This window comes from Sceloporus occidentalis, unplaced genomic scaffold, assembly GCF_023333645.1.
Source record: "Sceloporus occidentalis isolate IW3139 unplaced genomic scaffold, rSceOcc1.0.p SCAF_69, whole genome shotgun sequence".
Taxonomy (NCBI): domain Eukaryota; kingdom Metazoa; phylum Chordata; class Lepidosauria; order Squamata; family Phrynosomatidae; genus Sceloporus; species Sceloporus occidentalis.
The window spans coordinates 3247843-3262902 of NW_028317049.1; the positions used below are offsets into that span (position 1 = coordinate 3247843).

The 15060-nt window shown below is 44.4% G+C and overlaps 1 protein-coding gene across 2 annotated transcripts in view; it reads right to left on the reverse strand.

Moving 5' to 3' along the window:
* NLK (nemo like kinase) overlaps positions 1–15060 on the reverse strand; it is a 142154-nt gene that overhangs the window by 47340 nt on the left and 79754 nt on the right. For both annotated transcript variants that reach the window (XM_089494045.1, XM_089494044.1), the window contains exon 3: positions 10054–10109. In XM_089494045.1, the coding sequence (XP_089350171.1) occupies positions 10054–10109 (56 nt within the window). The remainder of the gene's footprint in view (positions 1–10053; positions 10110–15060) is intronic.

A 15060-nucleotide genomic window follows, 5' to 3' on the forward strand; every position in this document is an offset into this window, starting at 1 on the left:
GTAGGAATTAAGCAGAGCAATGGAGGACAGGGGGTCTTGGAGATTCTCATCCATAGGGTCACCATGAGTCGAGATCAACTCGAGGGCAGTTAACAACAACAAAGCCAATTCCCCCAACAAGCTGCAACTCATTTTACCAACCTACGAAAGGATGGAAGGTATCGGTGCACCTCTCTTGCAAGTTAATCACACCTCTTTAAAAATTCTAAAAGGGGAAAAAAGCCCTATTTTATAACAGAAAGACAGAGGCTTCCAAACAGTTTCCTCGCTCCACACACACAGAGGCAGAATACAAAAACAAAAATGAAGACATTTGGCTTATCAAAGTTGCTCAGCATCCCTCTGAGCCTCTGATAAATGTTTAGGAGGCCATCAATAAGCGACGGTGAGCGCTCATTGCTCTCATCAGATGCGAGCAGAACCACCCGTCCTTATAACGCCACAGAGGTCCCTCAGGTGGCTGTAATGGTGTGAACAGCAGCGACAAGCTAGAAAGTGACACGCTTTATAAATGGGTAACAGGCCACCCTGACAGTTGGCTCTGAGTTTAGGCGTATCACAGAAAAACCGGAGTGTACATCAAAGCTCAAGTATTGGGGAGCAGGGACCTGGCGCCAGCTGGAATCCTGCCCAGAAGCTCTTTGTATTGCTTGGCCATGACCATGGTCATGGGGAATGCACCGCCAAAATGCCAGCTCAGAGGTGGATTAACTGTGGGGGGAAAGAGAGGGAAAGGGGGAAATGGGGGGGAAGAAAAAGGCTAGAAATAGCTTCTGCAACCATGCACGGCAAATTGCTAGACCCATAGTAGTGGGATTAGGATCCCACTAAGGCAGGAGGAATGTGAAAGAGCTGCAATAAAACAGGAGTCCTGTTCCCAAATAGATGGCTTTGTGCAAAAACAAAAACAGTCCCCCAAACCTGGTTGTTCTCCAAAGTAAGAACACACACCAGTAAAGAGTACATGACTCAGGCTTATCCGAATCTTTAATCTGCTTGTGAAACTCGACCACTTCATGCTAAGCAGGCTTTGAAACAGCATACAAGCAAGTAGACTGGTGAAGATCCTCTGCTAAAGGCCACACCAGCCACACTGTGCCAGCTACTACTATCTCCTTCCATGCCTTGCTATGTTTTCTTTAGCTGATGTCAAGTTGGACATCAAGACTCTTAGGCTGCTGCCACACGGCAGGATTAGCACAGTTTGACACTGCTTTAAGTTGCCATGGCTCCATTCTATGGAATCCTGGGATCTGTAGTTTGTTGTGGAACCACAGCTCTTTCCCAGAGAAGGCTAAACATCTCATTAAAGTACAAATCTCAGAATTACATAGCATTGAATCGTAGCTGTTAAAGTGGTGAGAAACGGCATTATTCTACTGTCCGATTCTACAGAACCATTGCTTTAGTAGTTAGCCATGAGCGCTTTCTAGCAGGGAGGCCCAGCTGCATCTTCACTGCAGAATGAAAGCAGTTTGACACCACTGTAACTGCCATGGCTCCATGCTATGGAATTCTAGCATTTGTAATTCTGTATGATATTTAGCCTTCTCTTTCAGAGAGCTCTGGTGCCACAACGATTTCCAAATCCCAGGATTCCATAGGATGGATCCATGACGGTTAAAGCAGCGTCAAACTGCATTAATTCTGCAGTGTGGCAGCAGCCTAGGTTATTTTGTCTAACTCTCACCTCTTTCAGCTGTCCCCATGCCATCTATCTTGATGGTCCTTGTGCTCAGAACAGTATCCCCTGCTCTCTCCATTACATCAATGCAGTTTCTGCACTTAGGGCGGAAAAATAAAATGCACAGATATAGGATGGGTGACACCTGGCTGAATGAAACTACGTGTGAAAGGGATCTAGGAGTCCAAGTAGACCACAAGTTGAACATGAGTGAACAGTGTGATGCGGCAGCTAAAAAGGCCAATGCTATTTTAGGCTGCATCAATAGAAGTATAGTGTCTAGATCAAGAGAAGTAATAGTGCCACTGTATTCTGCTTTGGTCAGGCCCCACCTAGAATATTGTGTCCAGTTCTGGGCGCCACAATTCAAAAAGGACATTGAGAAACTGGAGCGTGTCCAAAGGAGGGCGACAAAAATGGTGAAGGGTCTGGAAACCATGCCCTATGAGGAACGACTTAGGGAGCTGGGGATGTTTAGCCTGGAGAAAAGAAGGTTAAGAGGTGATATGATAGCCCTGTTTAAATATTTGAAAGGATGTCATATTGAGGAGGGAGCAAGCTTGTTTTCTGCTGCTCCAGAGAACAGGACCCGGAACAATGGATGCAAGCTACAAGAAAAGAGATTCCACCTGAACATTAGGAGGAACTTCCTGACAGTAAGGGCTGTTCAACAGTGGAATGCACTCCCTCGGAGGGTGATAGAGTCTCCTTCGTTGAAGGTCTTTAAACAGAGGCTGGATGGCCATCTGTCAGGGATGCTTTGATTTGGATTTCCTGCATGGCAGAATGGGGTTGGACTGGATGGCCCTAGTGGTCTCTTCCAACTCTACGATTCTATGATTCTATGATCTCTGTTCAAGTGAAACATATCACAATCCCCAGCCTACGAAACAGATCCTAAATCTGTGATTCCCACACTTTGGCCCACCAGGTGTTTTGGACTTCAGCTCCCAGAAGCCCTTGCCAGTTTGATCAACAGCCAAGCATTCTGGGAGCTGAAGTCCAAAACATCTGAAGGATCAAAGTTTGGGGGGGGGGAAACTGTACTAAAGAAATAAATATTAGTTTGCCTCCTGCTATTCATTGTTTTCTATCTAATTCAGTCTGATAACAGCCTTCTGCCTAATTTCAGAGTCCTATGCAAGCAATATATTCAGAAATCACACTGAGAGGGGATGGAGCACCAACAGGGAGGTGGCCCTACTCACCTCCAGCATAAACCCCCACAAAGGATCACATCCAATAGAGTCTAGCTACTTCTGTTTTAACACTAGACATTATGGGGACTAAATGTAGGCCCTTCTGCATACGAGCCACAGCCCCTCATCTTAGCTTTTTTGCATCTACTCTTTGGCATAAGGCATCTCAAACCCATGCCCACCTTCATCCGGATGGAGACAAAGCCCTCTGAACATGGGTCTCCCCCTAAGGAAGACTTTTAGCAGTGAACCAAATTACAACTGCAAATTGAAGCGCTGACCCACGCAGCTAATTTGTATTAAAATGCTGATTCACCAATATCTTTATTCTATTATCAACTTTTTTGGCTTTTAAACAAGCAGTTTTTCAAGCTCAGTGTCAACTGGAAACACTTCTCTCCAATTTGAAAGCAGTGCTGCTAGAACTAATTACTATCAAAGATGTGAAGCTTGACAGAAAATCACGTAAGAGAAGATCCTGAGCTTGAGCCCTTCCCTGTCTTCAACATAGCTTTTATCAAGGAATAAAAAGAAAGAAAGAGAAAGAGTTAAAACGCAAGGGATAACTGGACCCCAAAAACCCACCTTGACAGTGTGATGCGGCAGCTAAAAAGGCCAATGCTATTTTAGGCTGCATCAATAGAAGTATAGTGTCTAGATCAAGAGAAGTAATAGTGCCACTGTATTCTGCTTTGGTCAGGCCCCACCTAGAATATTGTGTCCAGTTCTGGGCGCCACAATTCAAAAAGGACATTGAGAAACTGGAGCGTGTCCAAAGGAGGGCGACAAAAATGGTGAAGGGTCTGGAGACCATGCCCTATGAGGAACGACTTAGGGAGCTGGGGATGTTTAGCCTGGAGAAAAGAAGGTTAAGAGGTGATATGATAGCCCTGTTTAAATATTTGAAAGGATGTCATATTGAGGAGGGAGCAAGCTTGTTTTCTGCTGCTCCAGAGAACAGGACCCGGAACAATGGATGCAAGCTACAGGAAAAGAGATTCCACCTGAACATTAGGAGGAACTTCCTTAGAGTAAGGGCTGTTCGACAATGGAATGCACTCCTTCCTCGGAGGGTGATAGAGTCTCCTTCCTTGGAGGTCTTTAAACAGAGGCTGGATGGCCATCTGTCAGGGATGCTTTGATTTGGATTTCCTGCATGGCAGAAGGGGGTTGGACTGGATGGCCCTAGTGGTCTCTTTCAACTCTACGATTCTATGATTCTATGATTCTATGATTGTCAGAATCAAGATATGATCAACAGCATCACACTTTTTGAAAGTACTGTAGCATCTAGTATTTCTGATGTCAACCTCTCATACTGATCCCAGACTTACTATGGCCTACCTCAGGTAAACATCACTAAGAATAGAGTCCTGTCTGTGTCTTTTTAAACTACCATTGTAGTTTCCCTCTTACCCAGAGGCTTATGCCTCACATAAAGGGAAACTCCCCCAAGAAAGTATCTGAAACTCAGCTGTCAAGTGGAAAAATGAGAGACAGTTCCTAAATTTTTCACCACTGGTTCCTGGCTCATGCAACCTGCGGAAGAGTCTATCTATCTACAAGATGTGTATGGCAATTATAAGTGAGAAGGATTTCCCGCTACAGATGTGTCCATCGAAGATCAGCACCCTCCTGTTCTCATCTACAGAGATCTCAAGCTAAGAAAAAACCTATTTTTCCAAGTATCTGAGCTGGTCACTGCAGGCAAGCATTATGCGGCTAAAGTCGTTGCTCAGAAGAGTAAATGTATATGTTATTATATTGATCGTGATCATGGAGCTGTACCTCTCTGCTCATTTCATGAAAGTAGCTGGAAGTATTTTGAAGAGGAGACTGAAGAAGGGTAAAGCTGTTGCCAAGTTCCTCTTCCTAAGCGTAGGAAGGCGGAAAGCCTTGCTCTCTGGATGAAGCCACTGGCCTGTTACAGACTGCCCAAATAAAGCTGCTTGGGGTCTCTTTGGAGGTATGCTATTTAAATGATGCATGGGTCCTAAGAGTCCAGAGGTTGCATCAAAGCCACACTCCATTCCTAAGCACTGGAGTGCAGCTTTTGGTGCAGCTTCCAGATTCTTAGGATGCATGCATCATTTAAATAGCATATCTCCAAAGAGACCCCAAGCAGCTTTATTTTGGCAGTCTGTAACAGGCCCCAGTTTCAGGAAAGCACAAAGGTCTGATTGGAGTTGATGGCACCCCATCATGAGCAGAATTCCCTTGTCACTATCTGAAACCATCCTACTTCATCAATCCATCCTCATGCATGTCTTTTAAAGCTTAAGTGTGAGGTTCTTGTCGTCAGTCTGGTGTTCTTAATGCTGCAACTACTGTAAGGTCTGTCCATTTTCTTATGCATTGGAGGAAAGCCTTTTTTGAAAAACTGCACACATTCTATCCAGAAACGCACTGTCTGTCCGCTTCTTTTTTTTTCTTCCAGATCAAATGGTACCAAGGCCTTTTCTGAGTTTTATGGCAATTATCTTTTTATCTGCTCTAACATGTTAAGTTAGCTCTAAATATAGCAATGGATTAGCTGGATGAGTCTAGGCAGACTGTTGCCTTTAAGATCTTTAGAGCTGTAAGCTGGTAAACTCCCTAAGAGGAGCAAAACAGCTCTTATTCAAACCACTGTCCTTGGCGGCGTAGATTCCTTGCATCCTCCTCTGAAACTCAAATAACAAAAATATTATCAAGCAAGTTCAAATTTAATGAAAGACTCAACGAGAAGAAAAAATGGGTAGGGGGGGGGTTTGAGGGGAAATTGCATTATATCTCATTTCCACACATAAAGCATTTCCACAGAATGACAAAACAGAAAACAAAAAGAAGTCTAACAAGAACAGGAGATCATAATTAGTTAATTTCAGGTACTGCAAGGTAAGGTCCAGATCTAAGCATGAAGCCCTTCTGGAGATCAAGAAGTCTCTGCTGTACTCACAATGTGAACCGGTAACTTCATATAAGGATTAGAGCCAAGCAAGTTCTGATTACTAAATTAAATCTGCTAATGGATCTTGTGGCCTGTTACAGACTGCCAAAATAAAGCTGCTTTGGGTCTCTTTGGAGGTATGCTGCTTAAATGATGCATGCATCCTAAGAATCCGGAAGCTGCACCAAAGCTGCACTCCAGCGCTTAGGAATGGAGTGTGGCTTTGGCGCGAGCATCCTAAGAATCCAGAAGCTGCACCAAAGCTGCACTCCAGCGCTTAGGAATGGAGTGTGGCTTTGGCGTGAGCATCCTAAGAATCCAGAAGCTGCACCAAAGCTGCACTCCAGCGCTTAGGAATGGAGTGTGGCTTTGGCGCGAGCATCCTAAGAATCCAGAAGCTGCACCAAAGCTGCACTCCAGCGCTTAGGAATGGAGTGTGGCTTTGGCGTGAGCATCCTAAGAATCCAGAAGCTGCACCAAAGCTGCACTCCAGCGCTTAGGAATGGAGTGTGGCTTTGGCGCGAGCATCCTAAGAATCCAGAAGCTGCACCAAAGCTGCACCCCAGCGCTTAGGAATGGAGTGTGGCTTTGGCGCGACCTCCGGACTCTTAGGACCCCATGCATCATTTAAATAGCATACCTCCAAAGAGACCCGAAGCAGCTTTATTTTGGCAGTCTGTAACAGGCCTGTGTAACTTTTTTAGGCAAACTGAACAGCACTGAACAGCAGGTACGTCTGTGAGCCTCCATCCTCACAGCCTCCATTGAACACCTTGATACTTTTGTTGTATCATAAGGGAATCCTTACAACAGGTCTTGCTCCTCCCATGCACATCTAAGGCAGGGCTTTATTCTAATCAATTACTTCTCCCATCCTAAGTAGGAGAGCTAGACCCGGTTCCCAGTGAAGGAAGATCAAGCTTCTATCAGGCTCCAAACCAATAAAATCCATGAACAATCAAATCCGCAAAGGTCAAAGCTGCAAATGTGGAGGGACGAGTGTACATTCCAAATAGCACACCTTGATTTTGCCATTTTCCATAAGGGGTACCACTTTACTACATCATTATATTTAATGGAACTTGAGCATCTAAAGATTTTGCTATTCACCGGGAGCCACAGAACCAAATTTATGGATTTCACCGTGAACGGTTTGTTGCTGGAGCATTCCTGGTTCTTCCCAGGATAAGTCCTCTCTAATCGTGACGTTGTGGGAAAATCTTTGCCGCGATTGCGCGAATGTCCTGGGGAAATGCCTTTTTAAACCCCCAATTTCCCTTGTGTGATAAAGTCCCAGGAGAATACACCAGTTCAATATAGAGTCACAACCATCTCAACAACACTGACATAGAAACTCACTGACCTTTTGTAGACTCCTGGAAGGAAACCCTATCTGACCCAAAACAGTAACCTATAGTATTCAGTAACTACGAATCCTGTAATCCATGCAGACCTGCAAATCCCTTTACTCATAAGCAAGCACTGAAGGGGTAAGGAAAAAAGAAACTCTGCCTTTCATGGTAATAATGTGAACTTCCTTAAAACAAGTACACTTGTCCCTCCACATTCTCTGGGGTTAGGGGAGCAGGACCCCCATGAATATGGAAAAACTGCAAATAACAAAAACACTGTTTTTACCTGCGAGAAGACCTCTGTAGAAATCTCTAAGTCCTCCAGGGCAACTCTGTGGTCAACATCTGCTAGACATCAGCCACAGAACTGAGCTGGAGGAGCTACAAAGGCCTAGTGGAGTGTTCTCTCTAGGAATCTCTAGGTCCTCCAGGGCAACTCTGTGGTCAACATCTGCTAGACATCAGCCATAGAACTGAGCTGGAGGAGCTACAAAGGCCTAGTGGACTGTTCTCTCTAGGAATCTCTAGGTCCTCCAGGGCAACTTTCTGGTCAACATCTGCTAGACATCAGCCATAGAACTGAGCTGGAGGAGCTACAAATGCCTAGTGGACTGTTCTCTCTAGGAATCTCTAGGTCCTCCAGGGAAACTCTGTGGTCAACATCTGCTAGACATCAACCATAGAACTGAGCTGGAGGAGCTACAAATGCCTAGTGGACTGTTCTCTCTAGGAATCTCTAGGTCCTCCAGGGCAACTCTGTGGTCAACATCTGCTAGACATCAACCATAGAACTGAGCTGGAGGAGCTACAAATGCCTAGTGGACTGTTCTCTCTAGGAATCTCTAGGTCCTCCAGGGAAACTCTGTGGTCAACATCTGCTAGACATCAACCATAGAACTGAGCTGGAGGAGCTACAAATGCCTAGTGGACTGTTCTCTCTAGGAATCTCTAGGTCCTCCAGGGCAACTCTGTGGTCAACATCTGCTAGACATCAGCCATAGAACTGAGCTGGAGGAGCTACAAATGCCTAGTGGACTGTTCTCTCTAGGAATCTCTAGGTCCTCCAGGGCAACTCTGTGGTCAACATCTGCTAGACATCAGCCATAGAACTGAGCTGGAGGAGCTACAAAGGCCTAATGGAGTGTCCTCTCTAGGAATCTCTAGGTCCTCCAGGGCAACTCTGTGGTCAACATCTGCTAGACATCAGCCATAGAACTGAGCTGGAGGAGCTACAAATGCCTGGTGGAGTGTCCTCTCTAGGAATCTCTAGGTCCTCCAGGGCAACTCTGTGGTCAACATCTGCTAGACATCAGCCATAGAACTGAGCTGGAGGAGCTACAAAGGCCTAATGGAGTGTCCTCTCTAGGAATCTCTAGGTCCTCCAGGGCAACTCTGTGGTCAACATCTGCTAGACATCAGCCATAGAACTGAGCTGGAGGAGCTACAAATGCCTAGTGGACTGTTCTCTCTAGGAATCTCTAGGTCCTCCAGGGCAACTCTGTGGTCAACATCTGCTAGACATCAGCCATAGAACTGAGCTGGAGGAGCTACAAATGCCTAGTGGACTGTTCTCTCTAGGAATCTCTAGGTCCTCCAGGGCAACTCTGTGGTCAACATCTGCTAGACATCAGCCATAGAACTGAGCTGGAGGAGCTACAAAGGCCTAATGGAGTGTCCTCTCTAGGAATCTCTAGGTCCTCCAGGGCAACTCTGTGGTCAACATCTGCTAGACATCAGCCATAGAACTGAGCTGGAGGAGCTACAAATGCCTGGTGGAGTGTCCTCTCTAGGAATCTCTAGGTCCTCCAGGGCAACTCTGTGGTCAACATCTGCTAGACATCAGCCATAGAACTGAGCTGGAGGAGCTACAAAGGCCTAATGGAGTGTCCTCTCTAGGAATCTCTAGGTCCTCCAGGGCAACTCTGTGGTCAACATCTGCTAGACATCAGCCATAGAACTGAGCTGGAGGAGCTACAAATGCCTAGTGGACTGTTCTCTCTAGGAATCTCTAGGTCCTCCAGGGCAACTCTGTGGTCAACATCTGCTAGACATCAGCCATAGAACTGAGCTGGAGGAGCTACAAATGCCTAGTGGACTGTTCTCTCTAGGAATCTCTAGGTCCTCCAGGGCAACTCTGTGGTCAACCTCTGCTAGACATCAGCCATAGAACTGAGCTGGAGGAGCTACAAAGGCCTAGTGGAGTGTCCTCTCTAGGAATCTCTAGGTCCTCCAGGGCAACTCTGTGGTCAACATCTGCTAGACATCAACCACAGAACTGAGCTGGAGGAGCTACAAATGCCTAGTGGAGTGTTCTCTCTAGGAATCTCTAGTTCTTTTAGTGCAAGTTTTGGTTAAAGTTGACCACAGATTTCCCCTGGAGGACCTAGATATTCCTAGAGAGAACATATTAGTAAAATCCGTGAATAATCAAATCTGTAAAAGTCAAAGCCGCAGATATGGAAAGACGAGTGTATAATATGTCAAAAAGTAACTAAAGCCCGCATAAATGAAATGAGAATACAAAGTTCGAGACATGTTGGTTATAATCCCCTCTGCTATTCAAGAATTTTGAACTGTGTAAAGCTTTCCCACATTACAAATTCATTTAACTGCAGCTATTTCTTGGGCACCTTTCTACACATCTTTATGACCCAGAATGTATTATTCAACTCCTCTATCAAATATCTACATTCCCACTCCTCTTTGCACACCAGACCTATAATAATTAATCAACAGTTTCCAGTACGACAAGGTGATTTCTACCTACCATCTTTCCCCGATGCCATAAAGCTTAGAGATTACAAATTCAAAACCAGCAGGCCATTTTATGGGTTGGAATCATTCACACCTACCTTGATTAAGATTGATTTATTTTAATGTATAGGATACATTTCTTCAAAGTAGTCAATGTGTGGTGGCTGAAGAATGTCAAGAGCAGAGAGTACCTAGGAAATAAGAGGAAAGTGGATTTAGTCACCCTAAAATCTTTTACTTTGCAAAGGCAACTGTAAAAACAAAAACAGTGAATCCTAAAGCTTCACTTGCAGGTGAAGGATAGGAGATGCAAACCAGAAAGAGGAGCTCATAAACAGAAAAGACACTGCTGATCAAAGCAGCTTAAAAGAAAAGTGTGGCTTCACATCCAGACTTTTAATGCTCCAAAACACCCTTTAATGACAGAATGGCCTGTTACAGACAGCCAAAATAAAGCTGCTTCGAGTCACAGTGGAGGTATGGTGTTTCAATGATGCATGAGTGCTAAGAGTCCAGAAGCCACACCAAAGCCACGCTCCAGACCTTAGGGCAGGAGCGTGGCTTTGGTGCAACTTCTGGACTTTTAGGACGCATGCATCATTGAAACACCATACCTCCACTGTGACTTGAAGCAGCTTTATTTTGGCTGTCTGTAACAGGCCAATGATTCCATGTTTAAAGTCTTTAAAATACAGCAACGCAGTTTTTGGATTGAACTGATCCCTGCAAACACCTGACTGCATGGAAGAATTTGAGTCAAGCTGACAGAAGTCCTTGGCCAAGCCAGTCCTTTACAAAACAGGTGCATTTCCAGAAAGAGGATCTTGCATTAAAAACAAGAAGCTATCATCATGCTGTAGCATTCATCATGATCAGGCATTTTGAATCGGTAAAGACACCTGACCTAAGGGATAACAGCATGCAAGAAATCAGCCGTCAATCTGGAAAAATGGGAATTAGCCAGTCTGCTTCACAGATCATCACTGTTAATAGCCAGACATTGCTGCAAAAGTTGATTTCCTAGCATTACGGTAAACCTGTCAGGACACTAAGCTAACCTTTTCCTCTAGTAAGTAAATCTACATGTGTCTGCATTGAAAAAAAAATAGTATCTCAAAAGAAAAAACATCCTATTTTTTCATATGAGGTGATGCGCGCATGTGCCATCTCAGAAGGGGCATTCCCTCTCCTCTCACGCACCAATGCAATGCTACTTGCCACCTGCAATTTTTATTAAGTACTTGTATTTTTATTACCCTAATTGATCAATCAGCAAAATGGCCGCGAATTGATTCATTCATGCTCTCTAAAAAAATGGCTCTAGTTACTTGAGCCACATAAAATAGATTTAAAGCCAATACAGTGGTACCCCGGGATACGAATTGATCGCGTTATGAAATTTCCGGGGTACGAAAAAGTTAGATTGGAAAAAACTGTTCCGGGTAACGAAAGTTTTTTCGGGTTACGAAAATCATTTCGGCGCGTTTCGGCGCGAAATTCAAATCTGAAGCGCGGCTAGCGGCTTTCCAGCGCTAACGGAAAGCCTTTTCGGGTTGCGAAATGTATCGGGTTACGAACGGAGCCGCGGAACGAATTAATTTCGTAACCCGAGGTAGCACTGTATTTGAAAAATATGCTGCATCCCACGGGAAAGGATCGAGGCTACAGTTCCAGCACAGGCGCCATTGAAATCAGCGAAGCTTGCTTCCAAGTAAAATAGATTTAAAGTCTTCTGTCCACTGTGTTTTAAAGGCTATAAGGAGAAGTAAGCATCTGGATGAAACATTCAAATATCTAAGAAGTAATCTGATGAACCACGGGGGAGAAACTGGCAGTTGTACATCCAAGTGTTTCATATGCATGAGTTTATCTGGGTTTATTTGTAAGAGAAATGTCCAGTAACATTAACAAAACACTACATTTTCATAAGGAACTAGAGCCATGACTCCTGGATGTCTTTATTTTCAAAGGTCACAACTTTCAGCTGCTTACTAGTTGAGTCATAACTGGACAAACACACGAAGCCGTTCATTATGGAGACACCCAACGAAGAGTTGCAAAAACCAACATTTCCAGCAAATGAAGGGCCTCAAACAAGACCATTGCTATGTTTTGCATGTCCTAAAGCTCCTTTATTTGGCTTTCCTAAAGCGCCACAGTCTACACATGCAAGATCTCTTTGCTCTGAACTTCTTGGGTAAGATCTTCCTGAAAGTGGCATCTCTGTTGCGGTTAAGTGTGCGCAACTACTTCATCCTGTTTGCAGTATTGCAGTTTGAATTGAAGACAGTAGTTTTTGTGATGTGGTTCATCGATCCCTATGGCCTGTTACAGACAGCCAAAATAAAGCTGCTTCGAGTCACAGTGGAGGTATGGTGTTTCAATGATGCATGCGTCCTAAGAGTCCAGAAGCCACACCAAAGCCACGCTCTAGTCCTTAGGGATGGAGTGTGGCTTTGGTGCGACTTCTGGACTCTTAGGACGCATGCATCATTGAAACACCATACCTCCACTGTGACTCGAAGCAGCTTTATTTTGGCTGTCTGTAACAGGCCTATGTTAAGATGATTGCTTCGGAGTATAATTCAGGAATATCACTTCCCTCTTTTAGATGGCTACCAAAAACCAAGATATCCTCCTTCCTTTGAATAGATTACTATAGTAATCAATAATGTGAAATATCTCTATAATCAAAACAGAACACAATAATTATTTGCACAGATTAAAAAAAAAAACCATGAAGCCAAGGTATTTGACTAAGGTGCATCTACAATGTAGAAATAATGCAGCCCGACACCAGTTTAATGTGTAGGATGCCATGTCTCCATCCTGCAGAATACAGTTAGCCCTCCATTTTCGTGAGGGATATATTCAAGCCCCATGGGTTCTCCTCCTCCATGAATATTCAAGACCACAGACCTCATGTCTGTGGGAAAGGAGGGGCGACTATACTGGGATTTGCTGTTTTGCAAGGTACCAGCACTCTTCGGCAAAGAAGGCTAAAGACCTTGTAAAACTACAAATCCCAGGATTCCAAAGGATGGCACTACAGGCACTTAAAGCGGCATCAAACTGCATTACTTCTACAGAATGCATGTACCCAAAATGAAACAGGAACAACTGAAAAAGCAGTCCACAGATAGTAAGCGCTTTTAAACGTCCCCTCTCTTTACCCCATAACAATAGTAATAATAATGTTCATGCATAATGTCCTTTCCACCAAAGGGTGGAACATCAAACATGCACCCAAGGTTGAAAATCTGTGCAGATAAAAGAGCCATCCCTGGAACAAATTCTCTCTCCTTAGCAGGGCTGAACAGTCTGATGCCAACAGAGCCATGGTTTCAGAACCCAATTCAGGTGCAGCCCTAGTTAGCCTCAAACGAATGACAAACTCTTGACCTATTATTATTATTATTATTATTATTATTATTATTATTAACCTTTATTTATAAAGTGCTGTAAATTTACACAGCGCTGTACATACAATCTTTTTAATTGGACAGTTCCCTGCCCTCAGGCTTACAATCTAACCTGGATTAATAAGAGACGGGGGACATATATTTCCACTGCAAACACAAAGCTCACTCAAATTACAGCTGCAATAATTTGGCCCCTTATGCAGAAGAAGCTTAAAGTGATGGTTTTAGAACCATAGCAAAAATCACAGCTCTGTTATGTGTTATGTGGGGAAAAAGTCCCCTTAGTAGCTTGTTTTTCTTTACATAGGCCCCATACAGACAGGCCAAAATAAAGCTGCTTCGGGTCACTTTGGAAGTATGCTTTTTAAATAATGCATGCATACTAAGAGCCCGGAAACTGCACCAAAGCCACAATCCAGTCCTAAGGACTGGTGCACAGCTTTGGTGCAGCCTCCGGACTCTTAGGACACATGCATCATGTAAACAGCATACCTCCAAAGTGACCTGAAGCAGCTTTATTTTGGCCAGTCTGTATAGGGCCAGTGTTTCTCCTCAGCAGTCACTTTCATAGGGTGATCTTCTGGCAATGAGAACGTTAAAACCACAGTCAGCCTATACTTCTGCTGCACAGAATCAGATCAGATCAAGTTGGTTTGGGAACAAAGGTAAAAACCAACTTGGTAAACTGATAGGCATTTCAAATTGCCTACCTGAGCACCTCTTATTTTCATTCTCCAATACAATGTCTGTGCTGCTGTTTCAAAAGATATAGCCTGGTTAGCTTTTTATACCTCCTCCAGTCTGTGAAGAACTAAGCCTACCGATTAGGATCCAAAACACACTGCAGAAATAATCCGGTTTGAGACTGCTTTAACTGCCCTGGCTCAATGTTAGGGAATTTCGGGAACTGTAGTTTTGTGAGAGCCTTCTCTGTCAGAGAGCTCTGATCCCCCAACAAACTAAAATTCCCAGGATTCTCTAACAGTGAACCAGGGCAGTTAAAGCGGTCTCAAATTGGATTATTTCGGCAGTGCATTTTGGAACAATGCAAAAGTGAAGCGCACAGTGCAGTCAGACACTATTGCCTTACTTCTGCTGCATGGTTAAAGAACTGACAAGCCCCTGAAGTAGCAAAGAAAATAAGAGACACTGGCCTGTTACAGACTGCCAAAATAAAGCTGCTTCGGGTCTCTTTGGAGGTATGCTGTTTAAATGATGCATGCGTCCTAAGAATCCGGAAGCTGCACCAAAAGCTGCACTCCGGTGCTTAGGAATGGAGTGTGGCTTTGGTGCGACCTCCGGACTCTTAGGACCCATGCATCATTTAAATAGCATACCTCCAAAGAGACCCAAAGCAGCTTTATTCTGGCAGTCTGTAACAGGCCACTCTCAGTGAGAAGTATTGAGTAGAGTCAAATCAATATGCAGGACAGCAAAAGCTGCAAGTAAAACCTGGGGCATGTATGGTGCCATGGAAAGGCACATTTGGGCAGCTACTAGGACCTAAACATCCTGGGAAAGCCTGTAACTGAAACACTGGCGCTTGTTCTTCGTGGCACTCTGCAGATGCTCGAGAGCAGTGGTTCCCAAACTGTGCTCTTGAAGGGATTTGGGACTTCAGCTCCCAGAATCCCAGACTATTGGCCAACATGGCTGAGGCTTGAGAGAGCTGAAGTCCAAAATCTCTTAAAGGGCAGTTTGGGGACACTGCCCTAGAGTC